The sequence below is a fragment of the Sminthopsis crassicaudata genome, chromosome 4 (assembly GCF_048593235.1).
Source record: "Sminthopsis crassicaudata isolate SCR6 chromosome 4, ASM4859323v1, whole genome shotgun sequence".
NCBI lineage: Eukaryota > Metazoa > Chordata > Mammalia > Dasyuromorphia > Dasyuridae > Sminthopsis > Sminthopsis crassicaudata.
In genome coordinates, this window is record NC_133620.1 from 27480651 (window position 1) to 27508563 (window position 27913).

The following is a 27913-nucleotide window of genomic DNA, read 5'->3' on the forward strand; positions in this document are numbered from 1 at the left end:
ACCAGGACATCATTGTATACTTCAACAACAATACTATATGATGATCAATTCTGATGCATGCGGCTCTTTTCAACAATGAGGTAATTCAGGCCAGTTCTAATAGACTTGTGATGGAAGGAGCCATCTGCACCCAGAGAGAGGACTGTGGGGACTGAATGTGGGTCACACAGTATTTTCACTTTTTTTGTTGTAGTTTGCTTGCTTTTGTTTTCTTTCCCTTTTTGCTCTGATTTTTCTTGTGCAGCGTGATAAATGTGAAAATATGTATAGAAGAATTGCACATGTTTAACCTATACTGGAATTACTTGCTATCTAAGGGATGGGGGTGGGGAAGGGAGGGAAAAATTTGGAATGCAAGGTTTTGCAAGGGTGAATATTGAAAACTATTTTTGCAGTTATTCTAAAAAAACACAAGTTGGATCATCCTGTACTCTAATGAAAGGGAGAAAAAAATAGGAGCTCTTTCCTCAGGGAGGGCCCTCACCCAAACTGGATCCCACTTATGCCTGAGACAGAAATTGGGCTTCTCAATTGGGTAGAGTCCTGCCCAGATATCTTAAGCAGATACCTAAATAAAGCTCCTGCAACTCCTTAACCTAGTCTTTTTGACAGAGAAAAGAATATTGCAAATTATTGTTAGTAATCAAATGGTACAGCATTAAAATTATTTTCTCTCAGAGTAATTGCCATGGAAGAAAATTTTTGTCTGGAAAGTCACAGAGATTGTGACAATTAATGGAAACATCCTTTCTAGAAATCACAGTGTTGGCTTAATTAATATTGTCAGAGGTAGAGAGAAAAAGTGTATTGGGAATGGGTGAGGGGAGAAGAATCAGAGAGCAGGGTGCTAAAATGGCCTAGATATGGAGGACTGATACCAAATGGGGGCCTAGGGACATAACATTAATACTTTCTAGTTCGTTTTACCATGTTTAGAACCATTCTTATGGCTTGCCTCAGCTCCTTGGAATGGGAACTGCTTGGTTCATGTCCCAAAAGGTGGGATCAGAGGAAGGGGGAGAAGGTGTAGATATCCAACTTGAGACTCAATGTCAGGAAAAGCCTGGGGCAGAACAGGCTGCATCAGGGACGTTCCCTTCACTGGGGTTTTAGAGAAGAGGTCAAGTGGCCATCTTTCCATATGTTATAAAGAAGATTATTGGTCAGCTTTAGGTTAATCTAGATGCCTCTTGAGGTTCCTGTAGAATGAGGGAGTTGCGTGACTAGCCTTTTATGTCCCGTTCATCTCTGATGCTCTGTCACTCTGAGTCTTGCTCCTTCCACCAGATTGAGGGGAGACGTCAAGGTCTCTTCCTTCTTTCTCCTTTCCCGTGGAGCCCAAACCAGGGTTACAATTGCCTGATGGGTCAGTGAGGTCAATGACAAACAGAAGGTCTGACTTCATGGATTATCAGCTTTCCATGGGGTGACCGGCAGGAAGCAATGAGAAGCAACCAGTGTTGGTCTCAAGGATCCTTGGCTGGTGTGGTGGCCAGAAATAAGACTCAAGGGATGACTCCTCAGACTCCAGACCCCCCTTCCCTCCAGCCCTAGCAGCCTCAGAAGCTGGTAAGTCAGCAGCTGCATCCCCAGCCTTTGGCTTGGGCTGGACCACAAGCCAGGAAGATGGAGCTTCAAGTTCCACACCTACCATGGGGCCCTGGGAAAGTGAGTTCATCTGGTTTGGCCCGGATTTTCTTACTTTGAAAATGGAAATAATCCCTAGCATCTCTCTCACGGGATCAGACGGTGTCCAGAGTGTGGGCTCCTATGGTACCAGGCTCAGGGATCAACCTTTGTCCAAAGTTAGGCCTTGGCCTGGGATTAAGCTTGGAGTGCAGTCTCTGTCCAGGATTAGAGTTCAGCCAAGTGCTAGAGTTAGGGCTCAATCTCTATTCTGAGTTAGAAGTCAACCTGCATCCTTGATTTTGTAACTCACCAATTAGCTACTCTAATCCCTCACTTAATACCGGAAAAATCCTGGGGTGGGGAATAGTTTGAATGAAGGTTCCCTCCCTTTTCCTGAGTTCTTCTGAATGGGAGTGGGGGAGACACAGTAATATCTCTCCAAACGAGAAATACAGGTTTCTAGCCACACAGGAAAACGGATTCCCTAGAACTGAGATGGATATGTGAATACATCCTCTTTCCTCCTCCCCTCTTTTGATAAACATTTCTGGGACCCTTTTCAAAATGCTTAAACCTCCTCCCTTTCCTCCATCACTCTCTTTCTCTAATCAAGGAGTAGCTTCCATTGTACTGTCTCTAGGAAGAGCCCTCCTTATCCCCACATTACTCTCACCTCCACGGGCTGATTTTCTCTGAATTCTTCTAAGACTCCCTCTGAAAAAAGCACGCTCATCTGATTCCTGAGCCCCTCGCTGGTTTAGGTTTTCCTGTGACCTTTTCTTCCCTGTTCAAGATCTCTGAAAGATCCAGGTTTTCTCTGCTTCTGGGGACATGTCAGAGGACAGGACCTGAGAGTGTTCTTCTTCTCTCTCAAAGAGACTTACATCCAATCTAACAAATTCTGTCCCGTGAAGAAGGAAAATAGCCCTCCCTTAGTCCTCCCTCCTATCTGGGTAATCCTGTATCTTCACAAAGGAAGGAGGGATCAAGAGAAGAAGGAAAGAATCTGGGAATGTCCAGTGGAAAGGTCATGCCAGATTTCTTCTGGATCCCTTCAGGTCTGTGATTCTATGACCTCAATCAGTCTCAGCCTGAAGCACTGCCCAGGTCCCAGACTGAGCCCAGGCTCTGACTCCCAAAAGGTGAACCTTGACCTCAGATTGAGTCTGAAGAGCCTTTCCCCTCATCCCCCCTACACACCCAAGTAGTGGCATCCCAGCCCGAATCCCCCAGTTTATCCTCGGGAGGCCTGAGCTACTTTGTGCCGCCAATCTTGGCAACTCAACACAAAAGCTTAACCCACTGCTTTCTCACCGGCCCACCTTGTACCTGCCTTGATCAAAAACCTAAGAGCTTTTTGTGTTTGTTGGTGTTGTCCCCATCCTGGAAAAACAGGAATGGAATTTCTGAGCCGCTGATGGGGACACTTGAAAGATCGGAGCTTCTCCCAGGGTTTTCCTAGCACTGTTCTTGTTAGATTCTCCTCCACACTTGTCCGTCCAGTCCTTCTGCTCTCCTCGGATGGTTCTTTTGTGCAAGTTTCACTCCAGATCAAGGTTGTCCCCTAGGTTTCTGTCCTGGAAACTCTTCTCTTCTCCCGGCTTATCTGATATTAACCTGTCTCTTCATCTCCAGATTTATATCACCAACTGAGGGGGCAGAATTAGGAATAAAAGGGAACATTCAAAGGCAGCTAAGTGATGACACTGAACAGAGTAACGGACCTAGCAGTGAGGAAGAGTTGAGTTCAAAATAGCATCAAAACACTTACAAATTGTGTGACCTCGGCAAGTCACTTAACCACTTAGCCTCGGTCACTTACTTTCTGTCTACCTCAGTTTCCTGAACTGGAAAATCAGGATTATAACAGCACCCACCTCCCTGGGCTCCAAATGAAGTAATAATTATAAAGTATTTTGCATTGTACCTGGCACACAGAAGGTGCTGCATTAAGGCTATTCCATCATCCTCTCTTTCTCATAAACTGATTTAAGTTTGATGTCAGGAAAATCTTTTTAACAAATTGAGTTATCCAAAAGTTGGAGAGGCTGACTCAGGAGATGATAGATTTCTCTCTCTGTCTCTGTCTCTGTCTCTGTCTCTGTCTCTGTCTCTGTCTCTCTGTCTCTGTCTCTCTCTGTCTCTGTCTCTGTCTCTCTCTCTCTCTCATACACATACACACACACACACACACACACACACACACACACACACACACATACCCTGAATGCCAGATATGCCAGATTTCTTTATATATAGATAATATTTATATTTTCAGGGGAGACCAATACTGTGCTCATGCCCAACACTATGATCTTTGCCAGACACTGAGTTTCTCTCCAACTCCCTGACTATTTCTGCCTCTGATCCACACTGATCCACAGATGGGGCTTGTGAATCCTTGGTCCTTCAAGGGTCCTCCACTCCCACTCAAACTGCCCACACTGGCCTTTCTCCCCAAAACCTTTACGTTGAGGCCTGAGCCCTCTCAGCCCAGAGACCATGGCAACCTTATACCAAAGCTGGCACCGACTTCCTTCTCCCTGGCTTCTTTGAGGCCCTGAGGGAGTCTCCTCCACCTCGAGCTTGCTTTGATCAAACACAAGAAAGCTACAGAAAGGCTTAAAGGAATATTTCGGCAAACACAAAACCTAAGGGAAAAAAATCCCCACTCTTTAGAGCTTAGGTAACAGGGAAACAGAATGTTCCCACCCTCCATGTCTTATTTCTCCTCTCAGCTTTCTTAAAACATCTTATTCTAAAGCTTGTTCATCCCTCCCCTCAACCAGCACTGATAACCTGGGAAAAGGACGGCTCCAACACTTCCCCCTCTCTTCTGTTCTGGCTAACAACAGGTTGTCATAATAATTGTCCTTTGTTCTTCTCCTTCCCAAACTTGGATTGACAACTTGAAACTTGGCAGGAGGGAATGCCAGAAAGAGCTCATGGTCAAAAGATCTCCGAATCTCAGCGATTATTACCATCCCAGACTCCCCATTTCTAGCTCCAACAATGAACATCACCACGACAATGGGAGAGCTATTAATCCTCTCCGTCCTCAGTTTTCTTCACCTAAAAATGGGGAAAATAATCTTTGTATTATTCTTGAGGATTTTTATTAGTAAAGTTCTCTGTAACCCCTTAACCATAATAGAAACTGACAGTAAGTGTTTTGGTTTTTTTTCTTAATGAAGGAAGGTCAGACAAAGTCTTAGCACGCCTACATTTGAGAGGCTTAATCCTGGACCATGAAGGAGACCTGATCCCAGTAATACACTGAGTCCTGCCCCCAGCCCTTTGATTCTCTCCCCAGCCTGAGCTCAGAGCCCCAGCTGTGTGCTGCATCTCCAGTTATGGTTAGAACAGTATTATCCACTTAAGGGTATGTGCAGTCATTGCTCAATCTCTTTGGCAGCGCCTGCCAGAAAGAAACTGCTCTCTTTCATGGGCTGCCCAAAGGTTCTCCATCACGCTCTTCCCCTTGGATTCCTGAGTTTCCTCATGTGAGTAAAATCCTTCTTATCTCTTTCATCTCTTCTGGAGACCCTCAATGATACCTCACCCACACTTTCACTTCCTGCTCTTTTCCCTATTCCACTGAACATTAGACCACAGAAAGCTTTGTCTGTTCACGACTCTTTGTGACCCCATTCAGTGTTTTCTTGGCAAAGATATTGGAGTGGGTTTCCATTTTCTTCTCCAGCTCATTTAACAGGTGAAGAAACTGAGGCAAACAGGGGTAAATAACTTGCCCAGCGCCACCACTTTCCTCGGTATCCATCGTAGTAGTTTAGCAACTTTGGATTTTTAGAAATAACTTTATATTAAATCAGTATCTTTGGCCATTCAGGACTCATGTGTGATTGCGACAGCTTTCATAACTCTTCAGATGGCTAAGACCAGAACAAGAGCATCCTTGAGGCTGCTCTCATGGATCCCTGGCTTGACTTTTCTAAAAACCAGGCCAGTGACATGTCTGTTCTGTGGAGAGGATGGGCTACAGGGCCTGTCCCACCCTGCGCTTCTACTGCTTTGATAGTCAAATTGACGATTTCTGTCAAATTAAAGGATTGACTTTTTTTACTTGGGTCAGTGTGTTACTTTGCATAGATATCTGAGCAAAGGTATTTAGAGTGATGATAAAGGATCTGTGAGTAAGGAACTAGGGAGCAGACGCAGCTAAGGACAGTTAACTTCTCTGAAAGTAAAATCCCCAGGAGGAAAGAAAGTCATCCTTGTGGGTGCCTTAAATAGAGGTCTAGACCAGTTCTGTGAGCATGTTCATAAAAATAAGACTTTTCATATTTATGCCCACAGTGACCAGCACATAGTAGGGGCTTTAAAAATGTTGATTGATTGATTGATGGGGAAGAACAAAGAGACTGACATGCAGCTATGAAGAGCCAGCTGAGAAGAAATAAAAATATGTGCCTATGCCTGTTATTTCAAGCACTAATGTTCTTAGGAAATCACTAAAGGCAATTTTTTCCCCTGGGTCAGAGATCAGAGAAGGCTCCACAGAGGCGACCCCTGAACTGAAATTTGAAGTTTAGGTCCCCATAGGGTCAGGTGAAGAAAGAGTACATTGCAAGAACTGATAGGACGGCACAAAAATCCTGTTCTGCAAATTCCTCACATTGTTTGTTGGGGCGCCCACTTCTTGGTCCCCAAATGAGCCCCTGCTCTGCTTCTGGCAAAGGGGGAGTGCCAGAAAATATACACAGAGGCTTGGAATTCTCCATTGATACTCCACTGTGCCATGCCAGGGATGAAATTTGGCTCCCGAATTGTTTGTTTTTCTTCCCCACCTTAAACCCATGTGGTCTAAATCAGGGCTTCTTACATTTTTTTCCACTCGCAATTCTTTTTTGCCCAAGAAACTTTTATGTGAGCCTGGGTTTATAAGTATATAAATCAAGCTTTACTGATAATATATCAAAATTTCATAACCCTCCACATTCAGTTATGAGACTTCATATGAGGTTGCGACCCAGTTTAAGAAGCTGGGTTCTAAAGTACAATCCTTAACAACACTTTTTTTTTCCTGTTCACCTCTCCTTTAATCCTTGCCTGAATGTTCTTTACTATATTTCTCCCCTTAGATTTCTGAATTTACTCACATGAATAAAATCCAAATTATCACCCACTCTTTTTTTTTTTTTAAATATCTCTTCTGCTTTCTTTTGAATAAAGTTAATATATGCACAGAGCAGGTAGATGACAGAGACTCCTTTTCCTGGATTCAAATCTGGTTTCAGACACATAATACTTGGGTAAATATCACTTAACTGTTTGCCTCAGTTTCCTTATCTGTAAAATGAGCTGGAGAAGGAAATGGCAAACCCCTCCAGTATCTTTGCCAAAAAGATCCCAAATTGGGTTGGAAAGAGTCAGACTGGGGGCAGCTAGGTGGCGCAGTGGATAGAGCACCAGCCTTGAATTCAGAAGGAACTGAGTTCAAATTTTATCTCAGACACTTAACACTTCCTAGCTGTGTGACACTGGGCAAGTCACTTAACCTCATCCTCAGGGGGAGAAAAAAAAAAGAGTCAGACTGACTAAATGATGGAACAGCAACAAACAACAATAGGTGATGGCCATATTCCAATGGTATTGCCCCATCTACCACATCTCAGTGAGAAATGAGAAGTCAAATGAGCCTCTTTGCATTACTACTTCACTCAGTTGGATTATAATTTTTGCGCATTTCTACAGAGCCGTGGAAGATCATGGGTTTGGGTGGTGGCTTTTTTTCTTGGGAGAATAGGCTCTGACTGCCTCAGTCTCTCTTCTTTTAGCCTCCTTTCTCGGCTGTACCTCTTGCTCTCTACGGTATCAGGTTTGGCAGTTTGGCAGGTTTGGTTAGAGGTGCTTTTTGTCTACCCCGTCCCTCTTAAGTTTGGATCACAGAATCCAAGCAAATCTTTTCTTTGTCCGGGTCAGGTACATGTCCTCCATGTCTAAAGAATAGAGTCCCTGGTTCAAAAATCCACATACTGTCCCTTCATTCCACTTTTTTATGCTGGTTCTCGTTTCCAATTTGCTTCTCTTTATAGCAATAAAAACTCCACCCATTCCCCCGGGGTCTGGAGTTTTATGCTCTAGTTACTTATTTACAATCCTTAGAATGTTTTTTATTATAGGATTACTTGTACTCGTGTGAATAATCATCAGTAAATGACTCATGATTTTAAGATTTGAAAGCCCTGGATGTGTTTCATTATGCCCGGAGAACCGAGAGGAAAGCAGACCTTTCCTACAGTTGGGTGAGATCAACAAGTAAGCCCCCTCACATCCTCAGGGGACTGCTCACCTGCTCTGGTCAGCTCTTTTTCCTCTGACCATCTGAGGATGCCCTTGCTCCTGGTGCTCCCAAGACCTCTGGGCCACAGAACAAGAGAGACAGAAGGCATGCAGGTCCAGCTACTGCCCATGCCAGGGGCCTCTTAAAAAACTCCCAACCTTTGAGTGAGAAAACTCAGGGTTTCATGGAACAAGAGGTGCCATTGTGGGGCGGTTCTAAAAATGACAAGAACAGCAGCAGCAGTAGCAGCAATAAAACCTTGCATCAATAGGCACTCTCTGGTTCTTGAGCACTTGACTTGAATAATCTCATTTAATTCTCACAAAAGTCTTGTGCCATTACATACTTCCAGGATCCATATTTCACAAATGGGGGGATAGAGCTTCCATTAGTTATGTGAGTAACCCAGGATAAGACCAGAATCAGGGTTTAATGTGGGACCAGGTTCTAGGCTCAAGCTATGGCCTGTGAAATAAAGCAAAGCTCTCTAGCCTGGAGAGGATGGAATGAAGAATTCTGGCCTCCTCTGAATCTTCCCCAATCACAGAATGTACCTAACTCTGACTCCCTCGTAGGACGCCCCTCTTAAAGCCCCTAGTCTTGGACTCTTGGCTACAAGTGGCTTCCTTGGACGAACATTCAAGGCTCTACTTAACCACTGATTGTCATATCTGCTTTCCCATCATTCCTTCTTACTCCAGGAGTGTGGAAAGTAGGAGATCCTTCATTTAAGAGCCTTCCCAACCTTCTGTTCTAGATCCTTATGTCACTGCCGTATTCTTGCACTCTTTGCTCCCACCAAACCAGATTTTCTTGCTGTCTCTTTCCATGGTCAGTCCGTTCCTGCTGCCACACATTTCCTTGGTTCCCCTTACCTGGAAGACCCTTTTTTGTCTTGTCCATCTCTTTTAAAATCATCAGCCTCAGGGCCTAGCTCAAAACCCATCTCCTCCAGTACAGTCCCAAGTACTCCCCCAAGCAGTTAACCTATCTGGTCCCTTCCATTCACCACTTTCTGGGTCTCTCCACATCACTTGGCAATTATCTGAAGACAGTGGAGCTGCTCGCACTGGACACTGCCCTTCCGGTGGGTTATAAAACCTGTCTGCCGGAGCCAGTGCATCTTTGTCAAAAATTTAAAAATTAATGGTATAGAGAACTAAATTTAGAAGTTCTCTAGGGTTACCTGTGGCTCCCCCTTTCTTTTGTTTTTGGAGGAGTGTCTAATATCTCTGTTTCTTCTCTCTACTATTGCCTGCCCTTGAGGATTAAAGGGTATGCCCGTGGTATGTAAAATCTTATACTGTGCACAAAAGTGTGTAAAATGTTTAGAACTATATGTAGGTCCATTGTCTGTTTTTATTGCTTGTGGCACACCCATAATTGCAAATGCTTGTATAAGGAATTCAGTGACCACTCTGGCGGTCTCTTTTGCTGCTGGCATTGCAAATGTGAATCCATAAAACATACAATGCTTTCTTAGTGGAGAAGTGATGAGACTCCCAAGGGTGGTGGAAAAATGGAGTCATTTATTCCCAGTTCTTTTCCTTTTTTATACCCTCATATTCTTATGTAACCAAAACAACCCTGGGCATGTGCTAAGTATATACTGAGCACATGGGACCACATAAATAGCTTGCTATTGTATGTAGATTGCCACCTGGCATCGATCTTTGCCACTAGATATCACCCTGCTTCAATCATAACATATGTTATCACCACCTCCTGACTTCTCAGGAAAGCTGAGAGCCCTTAGAGCCCAGCTTCTTAAACTTTGGGTCGTGTCTTAAAATTTGGGTCTCGTAACTGAATGTGGGAATTGCAAAAATTATCTTTAATTATCAGTAAATTTTTGCTATATTTTATATACCTATTTTATAAATCTATATACCCAAGATCATGTAAAAATTTTTCAGGCTAAAAGGGGTTATGGGTGGAAAAAGTTTAAGAAACCTTGTTCTAGTGGAGAATGCACCAGAACTGATGTCCCGAGGAGCTGGGTTAAGATTCTCACCCTATATATGAATGTTACAGAATATTATCATTCTATAAGAAAGGATCAGCAGGTTGATTTCAGAAAGGCCTGGAGAGACTTAATGAACTGATGCCAAGTGAAGTGAGTAGAATCAAGAGAACATTGTACACATGCAACAATCTTGTAGCAGTTCTTTTTGCGATAGCAAAGAATTGGAAAACGAGTAGATGTCCATCAATTAGGGAATGGCTGAACAAACTATGGTACATGAAGATAATGGAATATTATTGTTTTATAAAAATGATGACCAAGCTGATTTTAGAAAGGCCTGAAAAGATTTACATGAACTGATGCTCAGTGAAACAAGTAGAGTAATATCAAGATTGTGTGGTGATCAACTATAAAAGACTTCTTCTCCCATGGTCCAAGGCAATCCCAATAGACTTTGGACAGAAAATGCCATCTGCATCCAGAAAAAGAACGATAGAGACTAAGTATAAATCAACGCATGCTATGCTTCAAACTATCTTTGCATATATTTTGAGAATAAAAAAACTATTATTAAAAAATTGTTGCCCTAACGTAGTCATCAACTACCACCAATTCCAGATAAAGATATTTCTTTTTTTAATTATTTAAAAATTTTTTTAAATAGTTTTTATTTACCAGATATATGCATGGGTAATTTTATAACACTGACAATTGCCAAACCTTTTGTTCTAATTTTTTCTCCTCCTTCCCCCCTCCCCCAGATGGCAGGTTGACCAATACATGTTCAATATGTTAAAGTATAAATTAAATACAATATATGTATACATGTCTATACAATTATTTTGCTGTACAAAAAGAATCAGACTTTGAAATAGTGTACAATTAGCCTGGAAAGGAAATCCAAAATGAAGACGGTCAAAATTAGAGGGATTGGAAATTCTATGTAGCGGTTCATAGAAATCTCCCAGAGTTCTTTTGCGGGGTGTAGCTGGTTTGGTTCATTACTGCTCTGTTGGAACTGATTTGGTTCATCTCATTGTTGAAAATGGCCACATCCATCAGAATTGATCATCACTTAGTATTGGTTCTGAACTGACCCTATTTCACTCTTTTTGTCTTCTCTCAAAAGTAAGCCACTCCTGCTTCCCCCATTCAGCCCTAAAATTCAAGGAATATCAGGCCCAGAACAATATCTAAGAAAGTTTATTTCTCTGCAATAAGATGAGGACAAGAAAATACCTCATTGAGGTTCTCTCTTCCCTGTCTCTTCCCTCTTCTCCCTTTTCCTTTCTTTCTCAGATTTTCCTACTTGCATTTGCTCCTTTGATTCTTAGCTTGCCTCTTCTCTGCTTAATATTCCTTCCCCTCACTCTTCCATCAACTTTCTTCTGTCTCCTTCCCCGTCCTTTTTCCTTTTATTCTTCTCTTGCCTCTTTTACCTCCCAACTTCTCTCTCTCATACTTTCCCTCCAAGTTCTCCTCCTTTACTCCTGTTGTTTCTCATTCACCTCTTTCCCCTTCCTCATTACTTTTTCCATCTTTCCTCCTTTATTTATCATCATGATTACTTAATATTAGGTGGAATGGAAAGGACTGACATTCTGACATCAGAGGGATGAGGAAGTTCCCCAAATCAATGGAATCCCTTTCTTCCTTCTCCAAAGCCCTGCCATGACAGTCACTATTGACTTTTCTCCCATTCTTCTTTCCCTCAATCAGATAAAAGATGGAGGAGGTCTGGATAAGATCATGTCATGGGCCAACACTTACCCTTCCGCCCACCCTTTGTGGTTTGGGAAATTCATTGGATTTCTGAACATCTATGACCCTGAATACGCCAAGGCTGTGTATAGCCGAGGAGGTGAGCGAGCTACTGATCTCAGCCTCTTATTAGTCACTGTGTGGGGGAAATGGGGGTTCAGTGGGGATGGGAGTAGGGGTGGGAGTAGAGAAAGGCATTGTCGCTTAAAGGTCAATAGGAATCCTTATGTAATAATTAGAGAGTGAAATTGGTAATCTGAGAGTGGGGGGAGTGAAGGAAAGGGGAAGGAGGAATATGGGTAAGGAAGGACCTTGTCCTATAAGTTTCTCTTTTGAGGTTAGAATCCTTGGGGCTCTAAACTCCTGGGTTTTGGAGGGGATGGGAAGATGCTCCTTGTTGGCAAAGCTCTGGAAACTCCGGAGACAGGAAGACCTGCCTAACCTCCCATCTTCCTTTTCCTTGCAGACCCGAAGGCCTGGGATGTGTACAGTTTCTTCTTACCATGGATCGGTAAGTAGGGACATGCATCCACCCATACCTACACTTCCTCTGTGGGCTGAGGAGAGGGGCCGTCACCCTAGCCCCTCCCTGCCCATCACAGAACCAGGCTCACAGTCTCCTCCCAATCCCTTCTTCAGTGTCACCCCTGGTCATTTTCAGCACCCCACCTTGATTAGATTGTTTGGGAGCAGCTGAGGGGGCTCCAAGTGCTCTCAGAGAGGGTTAGGGGGCCAGGTCCTGGGAGTCTTGGCCCAGGGCTGCCAAGGGTGGGGGAGGTCTATGGGAAAGGGGACTAAGAAGAACTTTTACTCGACCAAATTGGACACCTACCCATACCCACCTCCACCACAGGGAATGGGCTGTTGGTCCTGGACGGACCCAAGTGGTTCCAACACCGGAAATTGCTCACGCCTGCTTTCCACAATGAGGTGCTGAAGCCCTATGTGGGCCTGTTTGCAGAATCCACCCACGCCATGCTGGTAAGAGATTCTGTCCCCTGTCCCCGTTACCTGCACCCTCATTCCCCCAGAATGGGCTGTGGTCAAATCCCAATGAGACCCGTTAGGGAGAAATGACGTCCTTCCTTGTGCCAGCCAGGTCGGGGCTCTGCCCCCAGGCAGGTGCTGGGGGAGTCCCTGCCCTCTGCCCCTGCCCCTGGCCCTGAGCTTGGGCTCAAGAGAAAGCACTGGGAATGTGTGGCCATTCCCCCAGCTCACCAACAAAACCAACCGTACTAGCCACAAGAGGGAGCATCTGCCTTCATTGAAGCCCATTTAGTGGCCCAAGCTGGGAAGCTCTGCTCTCTGGTTCTCTTAACTTCCCCCTCCCATAGTCTCCATTGGAGCCTTGAGTTTGAGGAAGGAAACTGCTGCTGCTGCTGCTCCATTGTGGGCAGGGGGACGCCCTGCCAGCTTCCTCACCCCTGGCCTACACTTTCTCCTTGCATCTCTCTTCTTGAGAGATCCCAAACTTTCACTGTAGGAAGGCACCCCCGAACTCTTGGGTTAGCATCCCTTGGGGAGGAGGAGGGAGTGGATTCTGTGGTGATGGCTGCCCTTTCATTCCTGTGGCCAAGGGGAGGCTGATTGGCAACAGTGAGTATAGGAAAAGGGACTGCACCTGGGGTTTGATTGGTATAGAGAACTCTCTCAGAAGGGAAATTTCTCTACCAATACAGATCAGCCCCTCTCTGAAAGCTATAGTCTTTTATTTATTTATTTATTTTGAGGCAACTGGGGTTAAGTGACCTGCCCAGGGTCACACAGCCAGGAAGTGTTAAGGGTCTGAGACCAGACTTGAACTCAGGTCCTCCTGACTTCAGGGCTGGTGTTCCATCCCCTTGAAAGCTATTAAGTGACTGGCCCAGGGTCACACAGCCAGTGGGTATCAGAAGCATCTTCCTGACTCTGGAGATGAGCCCCTGCCCACTGGGCCATAATACTTCACTGCCTTCTCCCAAATAACTCACTGCTATGGAAAGAACAGCTAGTGAGTCTGACATAAGAGAATGTCACTTGGTAGCCTGAACCTGCTGCTTAGGATCTGTGCTCTCAGCTTTCTTGCTGAGCCTCAGTTTCTTTATCTGGAGAATAAAGCATTTGGACCAGATGCCTTCTTCGGTCCTTTAGGACTTGGAATTCCCACCTGCCACCTCAGTATCTAAAATGCACCATTGGGATAAGGTAACTAGTATGGGGCAGATGGCTCTGATGGAGAGCCGGCATCAAAGCCAGTGAGACTTGGATTCAGGTCATGTATATGAAATATGGTGGCTAGAATGTTAGCTTAATTCAGTGCCCCGGCCTGCTCTCTAACACTGTAAGCTGCAGAAAAGCTACCAACTTGCTTTGGGAGAGGGAGCTTCTGCATCCATTGGTTCCCCATACTGAAGGAAACAGATGCATTCCCTGTACCTATTCTCATAAACCACAAGGCCAGACCCTATCCCTTACCCCTCTTGCCCTAGGGCTTCTAGGAGGACCCCCGGTGTTCTCAGCCCTTGCAACCCCCTGGATTAGCCTCTCACAAAGCTCTTTACATTTAGCACAGGGATCCTTGTTATGGGGCTCAAGATAGGTCAGTGACTGAATCATATTCCTGGAGAAAACGGGCCTGGGGGAAAGGTATTGGTGACTTGGAAAGGGCCAAGGAAGGGGGTCGCCGCCTCATTGTGGGCCTGTGAGTCCAGCAGTAAAGAAAGAACCCTCATCTCCCATCTCTGCCAGGACAAGTGGAAGGAGAAGGTTTCTGTGAATAAGAGTGTGGAGATCTTCAGTGATGTGGGCTTCATGGCTCTGGACACCCTGATGAAATGCATCTTTGGGAAGACAAACAAAGGCCAAACACAGAGGTCAGAGATGGGGCTGGGATATCCTGGGGAAGCTGGTCCACAGGAGCCTGTGCAATACAGGCAAAAACTCAGACAGACACAAAGCTCCTGCAGGGATTTGTCAGTGAGCCCTGGAGTGGTCTGGGGAGAGGTTCTGGGAGAGGTGGGAGTCTGAGTGGTATCATCCTGGGTCCTTGTGGGTAGCTGGTCCCAAAGGGGAGGGGACAGAATGGCCATTATCAGGTTCCCCAAACTCTTTGTCCCCACTTCTCCCTGGAAACTTCAGTGACACAGACTATTACCTGGCTATTGCTGATCTCACCCTGCTGATGCAAGAACGAATCTTCACCTTCCAGTACCATAATGATTTCCTCTACTGGCTCACACCCCATGGGCGTAATTTTCTGAGGGCCTGCAAGATTGCCCATGACCACACAGGTAGGCCCCAGCCTAGAACTATATTTCTTTCTTTCTCTTCCCTCTTCCTTTTTCCACCCCACTTTCACAGAATTATTGCCACAGAAGTGGATCACTAGCCAGGGGTTCAGGGACACAGGCTGCAGTTTTTCTCTCCAACATGCAGAAAAATCATAAAACAAATCCTGACCATGTCTCTTGTCAGTTCTCCCCTCAGATATTCTCTGTTTCTTCTCCAGATTCTCAGTATATACCTAGTTTCTACTTTTACAATTGACATTTGGGATTCAGGGGTGGCATTCCACATATGTATCTATTATTATTTACAACCTTAGATCTCGCCTCTTTTTCTAACCTGTCAAGATCTTCTGTCCATAGTATTAAAAATGGTTTTTGCCCTTTTCTGGGTCTATAGCATCTCTTAAATTCTCCAAAGTCTTTGAGTGATCATTGGCCAGGACTCAACAATTACATCCTTCAGGTCTTTCAGTACTCATGGATGGAGTTTTCCTGGTCTGGTGGCAGAAGTGCTTCCGTCCCTGCATTTTTTCTGTTCTTCCAGCATCATCCTATTCCTCAGGAGTTTCTTTATTCCATCTCCCCTCTTTTATTCTCCTTTTCCCCTTCTTTTTTTTCTCCCTCCTTCCTTCCTTCCTTCCTTCCTTCCTTCCTTTTTTATTTCTTCCTTTCCTTCCTCCCCTGTCCCTCCTTCTGTCCACATGGGGAATCATATGTTTACATATAAGTGCTTTGCCTAAAGGAATATAAATTTTGAATACTAAAACCTCACAAGATATCTTGGAGTTTATGGGCTAGATTTTTTTTTCTCTTCTCGACTTATTCTCTCTCTCTCTCTCTCTCTCTCTCTCTCTCTCTCTCTCTATATATATATATATATATATATATATATATATATATATATATATATATATATATATATATATATATATATATATATATGCATATATATTTGCTGAGGCAATTGGGGTTAAATGACTTGCCCAGGGTCGCACAGCTAGGAAATGGTAAATGGCTGAGGCCACATTTGAACTCAGGTCCTCCTGACTTCAGGGTTGGTGCTCTATCCATCGCACTACCTAGCTGCCCCTTTTATTCTATAATTTTAAAAATTGGATCAATGAATACTTTTGTCCCATATAGTTTCATTTATGATTTTTTAAGATAGAGCACTGGAAAAACTAAATTTTGATAAAGTCCACTGGGATTCAAATGAAACTATCTGACTATATCTATATCTATATGACCACATATGTATCCACAAAAATTTAGATTGATAGACAGATATAGATATTTTATAGGAAAACTAAGTCATCTTTTGCTTCATTTCTTACCTAGCCTTAAATCACTTTTTGGGTGGTGCCTCAATCAAAGTAAGATCTTGGAAAGTCCTTGGCTTAAAAAGATCATGGCCGTCCACTATATCCTGGGCTATTTCCAATCATCCTGATCCAGACCCATCCTGGGACCCAGATGTCTTCAGAGGAAGAAAAAGGCTGGTGACTTTAAATAGCCTTCCCTCCCTTAAATCCAAGTCAAGACATCATACTTATTGGTCATTGGTCCCCTTCAAGGACAAACAATAAGCTCCTCAGGGAGGCCACTACTTTGACACAATTTACCACCAATTTCTACGCTGTTGTTTCTCCTGTTAACTTCCTTGCATTCTCCTTTCGAAGATCTTATTCCCATTTTCTACAGTTTCCAATCCCTGATTTCCCCCCTCTCACTTATTTCCTCAGTGCCAGATTTTCCCATGTGTCTGGACTTTCCAAATAACTTTCTGCAGGATGTTCTCTCTCTGTCTAAGGGGGCTGGTTGCTATTTATTATCTTATTATTTCCTGGCAGAGCGTTCTCCTGGCTTTCCTTTCTCTACAGCATTTATTCATTACACTGAGGCATCTTTTATGGCCTACTCAGTTACTTAATCTCAGACTTTTTGTAAGATTTTTTTCCTATGAAGGTTTCATTCTTGCTCCTTTTTTCCCCCTCCAACCCTTCCCTCCCCCAATAAGTGTTTACTGTTTCGTGATGCTAAATAAGAGCTGGGCACAATGATTCCTATTCACAGTCATTATGAAAGAACTCCTCTAAAAACTATTTCTCAGGTAAGAATCCCCTTCCAGCTCTCCCTGCCTTCTCTAAACCTCGTAGCCCTTCTATATCTAGAAACTCTTTTTCTCCTAATCAGTAATTCCAGAGTTTGGATTCTAGGAAGATACTGGAGATACTGGATCAAGGTTGGCCATATGGCAATTCATGGAAAACTGACCGAGATTGGGTATCAATAATGCAAATCTGGAAAGACACGTTGGTATGGTGGAAAGTGTCCAGGATGAGCATTTTCAATAAGGCTCTCAGTCTAATTTTGCTTTGTCACTGATGTGCTATGTAGGTCAGTCAGTCATTTTTCCTTTCTAGGCCTCAGTTTCTCCTTTATGAAGTTAGGAATGGAGAGTTGGACTGTGTAGTCTTTAAGGTTTGTTCTGGGATTAACATTTTGTGATTTTTATAATTCTCTGGCACAGATAAAGTGATCAGGGAAAGAAAAGCTGCCCTGAATGGGGAGAATCTAGAGAAGACCTTGAGGAAGAGACATTTGGATTTCCTGGACATTCTCCTTGGAGTCAAGGTGAGTCAGGGAGCAGCAGGGAAAGGCTGCCTAGAGGAAACATTCAATATTCACCCTAGGGTTTTTCAGTAGGATTTGGGACCCAATCAGGCAATGAGAAGGGAGGCAGAGGGAAGTGTCAGACATAGAATACTTGAGGTCGAGTTCACTGAGGGCCTGAATATGGGAGGTCTGTAGGAGGATCTCAGAAGATATTGTTGAGGAAGGATGTAGGGATGAGATCTGAGAAGGAGGGGAGGAAGGATCCCATGGCCTGAGGAGGGTTCCAAAAGGAAGCTTATCTTAGAAGAAATGTTCTAGGTACAAATAGTCCATGAACTGGAAAACTGAGCTTTGTCTGGGCTCTTTTTCTATCCCTTCCTTCCTTACTCCCACAGGATGAGAACAAGACCAACTTGTCAGACATGGATCTACGGGCTGAAGTGGATACATTCATGTTTGAAGGCCATGATACCACCACCAGCAGTCTCGCCTGGTTCCTGTACTGTATGGCCCTTTACCCGGAGCACCAGAACCTCTGCCGGAAAGAGATCCAGGAAATCCTACAAGGTCGTGACACTGTCCAGTGGTAAGAGCAACCTTCCCCCACTCCCCCCTTCTGACCTGGAGTGGGTCAGGGGCTAAAGAAATCAGCTTGCTCCTGCTCCATTCTCTCTAGGGTTCTTGGGTGGTGGTGGTGGGGCTGCTAGGGGATCAATAAGGGCTTCTGGGAAGAGGTGTGCCATAAAGGAAATTCTATAGGATCTCGACACTGTCCAGTGGTGGGAGATCAGTAAGGGCTTCTTGGAGGAGGTGTGCTATGAACCTCAGATGGAAGCACCTTGAGGGCAAGAGATTTTCACTTCTGTGTCAAGTAAGGACTTTATACCAAGTAGGAAATTAGTCAATATTCTACTAAACTCATTTGGAGGAAGGGAAGGATTTTAATAATCAAGAAGAAGAATGGCCCATTCTGGGCACAGGGCGAGAAGTGTGTGGATGTGGAGAATTCCTTGGGGGTCAGGGAAGGGATGGCATTACAGCTTGGCTGGAGTTACCTCTAGAACGCATGAAGATATGAGTTAAATAAGGCTGATGGGTAAAATATGGAGATTCCAAATAGACAACACGTCCCAGAGATTGCAGAACGATGGCTAGACTGGTATGCTCTTGAGTCAGTCCCATTGGACACCTAACCATCAGACCCCCAACCCCACATCCATCAAACTTGGCCTGACCCTGCCCAGCGGTCATCAAAAGATGGGCTTCAACTTCAATAGGAAGAAGGAGGGATACCTTCCTCTAGAAAGCCAGCAAAGATCTGCATTAGGTTTGGAGTTCTCAGGTTCAAGGAAATTAAAAACAAATAATGAGGGTGCTGCCCTGACGAAAGACTGCCCAGGAAACCTGGACACTGTTCTGGCCTGGGCTCAGGGGTCAAGTTACAGTAGCAGCTTTGCCACTAATGTCTGTCACATGACCTTCACTCCTTTGGGCCTCATTTTCCCCTCTGTAAAGCAAGGATATTTGACTAAGGATCTTTTCCCTCAGCTCTGACATTGTGAGACTGAAGAGACCTGTTTCCTCTTCCTCTTGGTTCCATTTCCTTTCACCTTCCTCCCAGTGTAGCCTGGAAAAGGCTTAGGCACAAGGCTCACAGATGAAGAGTTGGACAGTAACTTTAAGACCACCATTTTACAGATGAGAAAGTTGAGACCTAGAGAGAAGTGACTTACTCAAGATCATGCATGTATAGATAGTGTCTGAACCCTTATTCCTATGAATCCAAATTCATTTCTCCTTACTCTGCACTGTTGGAGAGCTTGGAAAAGGCTCAAAGAATGGATTAGAGATTGTTTTCCCAATGGCTGATTTAAGGTGTTGAGAAGTGCCTAGAACTTTGTTTTTGAACCTTCCAGTTCTGTCCCTTTCTCCCTTCCTGGACTCCCACATCTTTGGTACCTTCCTCTTCCTCCCTCCTCACCTGCATTAGATTATTGTTTCCTTAAGTTCAGCAGTTTTTAACAATCCTAGAGATCATCTACTTTAACTCCTTCACTTTATAAATGGGGAAAGTGAGGCATAGAGAAAACTAGAAATTTGGTCAAAGTTACACTGGCAGTAAATGCAAGGAACATTATTTTTCTGATTTCATGTCCTTGAATTTTAAATCCAGTATAGTTACACTGGAAGTCAGGACCTACACTGTGTCAATTTTGTGTTTGCAGGTGGAGCCCTGTATATAATAGATGTTTAATAAATGTTTGTTGAATTTGGAATATGACAGTCCAGTCATCTCACTGTATCAATTAGTCAGAGGTGTAGAGGAGATAGCTATCACCTGTGCTCAGGTAACCCTTAGTCAGTGGATATGATAAAGCTTACCTATTGGGAGTGGGGAGAGTAAACATGGGGCCGACCTGGAAGGCTCAGGAACCCATAGACTGGAAGCTGAGAAGACCATAGAAGGCATCCAGCAAGAGGCTTCAAGCTAAGCCTTGGAGAAGAGGCAAGACTTATGGAGGCCAGGAGAAGGTGGAGGCACTCTGGGTGGATTATGGATCCATACACAGAGGTCAGACTTTGAGAGCTGGGAGACCTTCAGGACTGAGGCAGAGGGATGGGAGGAACAACAGAGATAGAGTTTGGGCTGAACAACTGGGAAGGGCCGCAGCCTGAACACCTGGGAAATATTCCCCCACTTCCCCATCCCTACCTTGACTCCCGAAGGAATCGAAGACATGGGACAACAGTGAACAAAAAGGGGATTTAGAGGGTGGTGATGGAAGATTCTCTTTTCTGCACTCTTCAAAGAGAAACTTATGCTTTACAGGGAAGACCTGGCGAAAATGAACTATCTCACCCTGTGCATCAAAGAGAGCTTCCGCCTGTACCCCGCCGTGCCCCAGGTGTACCGCCAGCTCAGCAAGCCTGTTACCTTTCCAGATGGGAGGTCACTGCCTGAAGGTAGGCTGTGTGTGTGTGTGTGTGTGTGTATGTGCACATAAATACATACATACACACACATGTGGGTTATAGCTTGTACTGGTACGGTGACAACATTGCTGGATTTATCGTCCAAAGGCCTAAATCCAAATCCAGCCTCAGGCCCTTGCTAGATGTGTGACTGTGAGCAAATAACCTGACTTCTATGTTTCCTCATCTCTAAAATGGGGATGCACATTCCTCTCAAGGTTGCTGTGAGGATAAAATGAGGTAATATGGATAAAGCACTTTGGTAACTTTAAAGTGTTATAAATGCTAGTTATTAATACTTTCTGTTAATACTATAACGATAAAACAAACACAAATGATTTTTACATTGTATTATTTATAAGAAAAGAAAAGACTTCTCCGTTCCATAACCCAAATCCTATTACTATGAAAAATCTCTTCTCAAAAATTGTCATTATGTTTCTTTACACCACGTGTTAACTCAGTTTTCTTAACCCTTCTCCTCTGTCTGCCCTTCAGCTAGCCGTATAGTCTTTCCTGAATAACTTTCCTCAATCCTTTCACAGTTGTCTATAGAATGACTCCCCACTCCCAGATTCCATAGTGTCTTAAAGATAATAGTAACAAGCTTGTACAAGGGGAGAGCAGCAAGTAACCGGGGAGGCAGAAGAGTGAGTACTCCGGTTCAGCTACAACTAGAACACATGATATATATGACCCAGATCTAGCAGAGGTGGGAGGCAGATTATAGAAAGCCTTGAATGCCAGGCCAAGGACTTTACAACTAGGAGCTACTGAAAGGTTTCGAGCTGAGGAATAGTATGATCTATCCTGTGTTATCAGCAGTGGGGAAGATAGGTGGGAAGGGGGAGAAGTAGAGGTGAGGAGACAGAGAGGAGGCAGCAGTCTAGAAGAGAGACAATTGAGTAGAGAGAAGGGGATGGATGGAGAGAAGTAGAATCAACGATTTATTGATGGTGCTGATACTTCAAGCCTGGGGGATGAGAAGATGAATGATGGCTCCCTCCATAAAAAGGAGCATAAATATTTCGGGAATATGTGGAGGAGGGTTGGGGAGAGGTCTGCTAAATGGCAGACACATGTGAGGGCTAGTACCAGGATTATTGGCCTTGATCTTCTGCTTCTCTCCCTGTTCTACAGGAGGCCTGGTTTCTTTGCACATTTATGCTCTCCACAGGAACCCCACTGTATGGACTGACCCTGAGGTAGGTCTGTTAACTGTGTCCCAAAGGGGAGGCTCCAATATACCAGGGGTGGCTGTTCCCAGGGAAGAGGTCTGGTTCTGGACAAGGCAAGGAAGAGAGTAGGAGATAGGGAGAAGGAGAAGACAAGAGGAAGATGCCATTTTCCAAGGAATATGGGAGAGGGGCAGAGACTTCTAGATATTGAGACAGGGCAAGGAGAGTAGCCCTGTTTTTTGTTCCTGGATATGATCTCACTTCCTAATTTCTGTCTGGAGCATCAGCATTTACCCAATAGTCCGTGTGGGTTACCTCTTTCCCAAATATTGCTCCTCAAGTCCATCAGACTCACAGAGCCTCCAAATGGCAGAGTCTTTAACTACAACTGCAATCTGAAGGAAAATCCCTGCTTCACCATCTCTGACAAGCGATCACATAGACTCCGTGTAAAGGCGTACCTCCAGAAGGAAGATTCCAATGGAACCAAGGCTGTTCATTTTGTTTTGGGACAGCATTCATCATCATCTTCCCAGACTCTAGCTTAGATCAGCTTGGGACACCTTAGGAACCAAGCAGACCAAGGCTAATCCTCCCTTCCATGTATCATCCCTTCTCATTTTTGAAAGTGTCTTTCAGGTTTCCCAAAGTCTACTCTACTCCAAGCTTCCTTCCTTCTAATAATCTTCATATGGCCCAACCTTAGGTCTTTCATTATCCTTCTCAGCTGATCAATGTCCTTCTTAAAATAAGATGCCCAGAGTGGCAGATGTGTGGTTTGTCCAGGGCAGAGTGTGGAGACGCGATTACCTCTTCGTTCACAGAAGTTTTGCATTGCATGCAAGACTAAGATCATCTGGGCTTATGTGGCTGCCATAGCCCACTGCTGATACCTAGATCTATGTCCTCTGTGTGTCCAGGCCCTAAAGCACATATGGACATTTTTAGAAAGACTCCTGCCAAGAAATCCTGCCCCTCCATATTCAAGTGAAGTTGATTTCTTTGGTCTGTATGGAAGACTATATTTTGCCCCATGAATTTCAGCTTATTAAATTCAGTTGAACTTTCTACCCCATCAGGATATTTTTATTCTCAGCAAACCAATTTGTTTACTCTTCCATTCCAAATTTTTATTATCTACAAATTTGATAATCGTGCCATTTATGTCTTCATCCAAAATAAAACTGTTGAATGATACAGGGTCAAATAAGATACTGCATCGGAGACCTCCTGCCAAGTTGACAGCAAGCTCTTGATAATCCAGCCTTATAACCATATCCAACTTCATCTAATTATGAGAATAGAAGGAATTTAGAAGTGATTTATCAAAATCTAAATAAAATTTAAATGTCTATTAATTCCCTTGAACTATCAGTGTAGTAGCCTTGAAAAGAAGGAAAAGAAGGAGGAGGCGGAGAACAAGGATGAGGAGGAGGAGGAGGATGATAAGGAGGAAGAGAAAGAAAAGAAGAAAGGAAGAGATAAAGAGAGAGGAGATGAAATATAGAGGCAGAGAGAAACAGAAAGAGAAAGGGAGGGGAAAAGAGAGACAGAAGAGACAGAGTCAGAGAAAGACAAAGAGAGAGGGAGGGGAAGAGAGAAACACGGAAGAAAGTGTGAGAGAGAAGAAGAAGAAGAAGAAGAAGAAGAAGAAGAAGAAGAAGAAGAAGAAGAAGAAGAAGAAGAAGAAGAAGAAGAAGAAGAAGAAGAAGAAGAAGAAGAAGAAGAAGAAGGACAGAGAGAAGGGGAGGGAAAAAGAGGGATGAACAGAGAGGAGAGAGAGAAAAACAGGAGAGGCAGAGGGAGAGAGACCAAAACAGAGACAGAGAGAAACAGAAAGAGAGAGAGAGGAAGGGGGAGACAAAGACAGAAAAGGATAGAGGTGGGGGGGGAAGAGAGAAGGAAAGAAGGAAGAGAAAAAGAAAGAGGGAGATATTGCTTAAGTCAAGTTGCTTTTTGTGATCATTACTTCTTTTTCTGGACATTTAAAAAAAATCCCTTTGATAATAGAATCTAGAATTAATTAGCTACAAAAGCCAAACTCACTACAAATTGCAGTGTGTGGGTTCTTTGCTTTTTCTTTTTCTGAAAGTAGATGTGCTTTTTGCCTTCCTTTGATGGGTGTAACATATCTCCCCCTCAAGATCTGTCAGATGCTTGTGGTGAAGAATTCAGCCAGCAATTCTGCCTCTTCTTTTTTTTTTTTCAAAAGGGGAATTATAGAAGTTTATTACTATTCATAATCTTGATTTAAACAAGATATAAGAAAAGAGAAAACTTATAGCATATAAATAATGCACAATTAATAAACAAAGTGATCACCAAGGCAATATAAGAAACAAATAGGCAACATACAACATAAGTCATCACCACTAGGAGGAAACACCGATGTCTGAATTCCTTGTCTGCCTCTTCTTTCAATTGTCTCTCTATCTCCTCTCCCCCAAAAGAAATACTTTGCATACAGTAAGTGTTTAATAAGTTAATGGTGAAACCCACAAGACAGCCATTCTTCAGTCAGATCTGGGTTATAGTCTTTCAACTCCTGTTCTCTGGACTGGGGTTCTAAGGAGCTGTCTAAACCAATCTCTCTCTTGTCTTGCAGGTATTTGACCCCCAACGTTTCACTCCTGAGAATGCTTCAGGACGTCATCCCTTTGCCTTCATGCCCTTCTCTGCTGGACCCAGGTCAGTGATGACCTTGAATATGCTGGAAGTGGGAAACTGCAGCGAATCCCAGCATTAGGAAGGAAGAACAGAACAATCATTTATTAGCCACTACTATGTGCTTTGCTAAGCACTTTACAAATATTCTCTTATGTGGTCCTCATAACAACCGTACAAGGTAGATGCTATTATCATCCTCATTTTACAGTTGAGGAAACTGAGATAGAAAGAGGTTAAGTAACTTGTCTAAGATCACTGTAAGTCCCATGTTCCATTCAGCTAGCTAGATTTCCCCGCTGAAGTTCCCCATCAGAGCTCCATTTTCATTCCCTCAAAAGTGTAGAATGGGGAGAAACCAGTTTGTGATTAGCCTGCTTCCCACCTCATATGCAGGTGGAGACATCTCAGAAAAGGAGAGTCAAGTGGGATTGTAGGAACATTTGAAGGATTGAGGTTTAATGTGCTGGGTCAGATTGCAAAGCAAGGCAAGTTAATCAGCATTTATTAAGCCCTTTCTTAATAAGCACTGTGCTCAAACTAAGCACTAGACAAGTACATGACATCCCGTAGGTTTTTAATAAATACTACTTGACAACTTAGGCAGTGTATTCTGATCTAGGTAGGTACAGTAAAATCAGGAAGCTCTGAGTTCAAATCCAGATTCACCTGTTTACTCACGCGCTCACACACATGCTTACGTATTTGTGATCTTGAGCAAGTCTTTTGATCTCTCTCAGTTTCCTCACCTGTAAAAATGGGGATTTTAATGGTACCTACTTCACAGGGTTGTTGGTAGTTTCTAATGAGATACTATTTGCACAGACTTTTGTAAATGTAAAAGTGCTCTATGACAGCTCTTCCTGTTACCAATTTAGGAGCAGGAGAACCACTGCTGCCTAGATCCCCTGTCCCTAGTCAAATTTTTATGACAACCATGGTAAATTTCTTATTTGTGTTGGTATGTTGGCTCCCTCATTAAATTGGGAACTCTTTAAGGGCAAGAATCATCTCTTATATCTCTTTGTATTTTCAGCATAGTAGGCACCTAATACTGACTGATAGGGGCCGACTGATTGCATCCACAGCAAAATATAGTTTTCCTTTTACTGCTATACCTACTACTTGGTTTTTACGAAGCTTTTCATTCAGTTTTTGTTCAGCCTTCTTCAGTTTTTATTAGAGCAGTATTATAGTTTAATGGATAAAGGATGATATTTAGAGTCAGTTCAAATTGCACCAAGACCGTGGAGCCTTGGGCATAATTCCTAGAGGGTAAATCATGACATTGCTGTGCAACTCCAATGTATGTATGTGTGTGTGTGTGTGTGTGTGTGTGTGTGTGTGTGTGTGTGTGTATGTGTGTGTGTGTGTATGTGTGTGTGTGTGTGAATGTGTGAGTGTATGTGTGGTGTTTTGCCAGTTTTGATCAGCTACCTGTGTCTTCCATGAAGTCAAGCACTGAAGGCATGAGCTTGCTCCTGCCTCTCTGGACCTGGGGCTAAGGTCGTTTTTCTCTTAACTCGCTACAGGAACTGCATTGGGCAGCATTTTGCCATGATAGAGATGAAGGTGGTAACAGCCCTCTGCCTGCTGAATTTTGAATTCTCCCCAGACCTCACTCAGCCACCCATCAAGCAACTACAGCTGATTCTGCGTTCTAAGAACGGCATTCACCTCAACCTGAAGAGGCTGACCCAGTGATGGAGAATGGAGCTCCTTCCTGGAACTCCAAGGGGAAATTTGGGGCAGTTGGCTGGTGTAGCACAGACAGGGTTCCCGCCCCAATCTCTACATAGGAGCTCCCCAGAGCACAAACAAGGCAGACATAGGCATTTAAGGGAATATATGGTGGGTGTATGTATGCATTAATGAAAGGTATAGGTAATTCAGAGCATAGGGTTTCTTAGGGAAGGAAATAGGGAAATAATGGGGAGCTTTGGGGAGATTTATGGAGGTACACTAGCTAGATTTATATACATATCATATAATTTTTCCATTTTAAACATTTTATTTAAGGTTTTGAGTTCCAAATTTTAATTTTTCCTCCCTCCTCTTTCTCCTCTCTGAGATAGTGAACACTCAGATATAGGTTATAGATGTGCAATTATGTAAAGCATTTCCATATTAGTCGTTCTGTATAAGAAGACGCAAAAGAAAAAAAATGAAAGAAAGTGAAAAATGGCTTGCTTCAGTCCACATTCGAACAATGTTAATTCTTTCTCTGGAGGTGGATAGTATGCATCATCATTGGTCCTTCGGGAGGGTCTTGGGTCATTGTGTTGCTGAAAAGAGCTAAATCATTCACGGTTCTTCATCAAACAATATTGCTGTTACTGTGTACAACATTCTCCTGGTTCTTTTCACCTCACTATGCATCAGTTCATGAAGGTCTTTCCAGGTTTTTCTGAAATCACCCTGCTTGTCATTTCTTAGAGCACAATAATATTCTCTTACAACCATATATTCCTATTGATGGGCATGCCTTTTGATTTCCAGTTTTTAGATACCACAAAAAAGCCTGCTATAAATATTTTTATATATGTAGGTCCTTTTCACCTTTCTTAAAAATGTTTTTAGGATATGGATGTAGCAGTAGTATTGTTGTATCAAAGGGTATGTAGAGTCTCATATGCATGCTATATTAATACACATGTGAATAATATCCATGTTACCTGTCATTCAATTCACTTTCCATCCTTTCTTAATCACTTCATATATGTAGGGCCCTTGACTCTGCATTTGGAAGCCAACAATCATGCCCCTAAGGGATTTGTATTCTACTGGGAAGAAATGACATTTGAAAGACATTTGGGAAGGGGCAGCTGGGTGCCGCAGTGGATAGAGCACCAGCCTTGAATTCAGGAGGACCTGATTTCAAATCTGGTCTCAGACACTTAACATTTCCTAGCTGTGTGACCCTGGGCAAGTCACTTAACCCCAGCCTCAGGGGGAAAAACATTTGGGAGAAAATCAGGTCAAAGGCTCTAGGAATAAAATATCTCCCTTTCAGCTGGAACTCAGAGAAGATTTTCTGGAGAAGGGACCTGAAGCTAGCTTGCCTGTAGTATCTGATTTTATCCATCACTGTCAAGAGTTCACATTTCCCCCTGCCTTTGTTTTTCCAATATTTAAATATTTCTAGAAATTGCAACTTTATTTCTGGAGCTTCTTTCTCCCTTCACAGAGATCTTAACCCTTCCTATCCCTACTCCTATCCCCCCTCTCCCATCACTCAGTAGATATGACTCAAAACTTGTTTTCAATGTAATCACCATGGGGCTGACTCACATGAATAGCATTGGGGTAGACCTTGGAAAGTAGACACAATGTCCATCTTTAAAGCCCTATTTGAAACCTATCTAGTTTGGGAGAATCCATCAAAGCTCATGATCTCTTCAGTAGCAGAAAGAGGTATCGGTAGAAGACATTAGTGAAACTGGTATAAAGAGAGATGAGAAAAATACAAAGAAGAGGGGTAGGGACATGAGAAAAAGTACTCCTAGAACAATGGAGGGAAAAAGGGCCATTTTCAGTTGAAGGGATGAAGGAGGGT

The 27913-nt window shown here is 43.5% G+C and overlaps 1 protein-coding gene across 2 annotated transcripts in view; it reads left to right on the top strand.

Moving 5' to 3' along the window:
- LOC141541678 (cytochrome P450 4B1-like) overlaps positions 1–27022 on the top strand; it is a 32383-nt gene extending 5361 nt beyond the window's left edge. For both annotated transcript variants that reach the window (XM_074266011.1, XM_074266012.1), the window contains exons 2-12: positions 11619–11760; positions 12127–12171; positions 12514–12641; positions 14388–14512; positions 14778–14929; positions 17457–17560; positions 17938–18128; positions 20373–20506; positions 21656–21720; positions 24299–24381; positions 25890–27022. In XM_074266011.1, coding sequence (XP_074122112.1) covers positions 11619–11760; positions 12127–12171; positions 12514–12641; positions 14388–14512; positions 14778–14929; positions 17457–17560; positions 17938–18128; positions 20373–20506; positions 21656–21720; positions 24299–24381; positions 25890–26061 — 1341 coding nt within the window. In that variant the 3' untranslated portion in view covers positions 26062–27022. The remainder of the gene's footprint in view (positions 1–11618; positions 11761–12126; positions 12172–12513; positions 12642–14387; positions 14513–14777; positions 14930–17456; positions 17561–17937; positions 18129–20372; positions 20507–21655; positions 21721–24298; positions 24382–25889) is intronic.
- Positions 27023–27913: the final 891 nt, after the last annotated feature.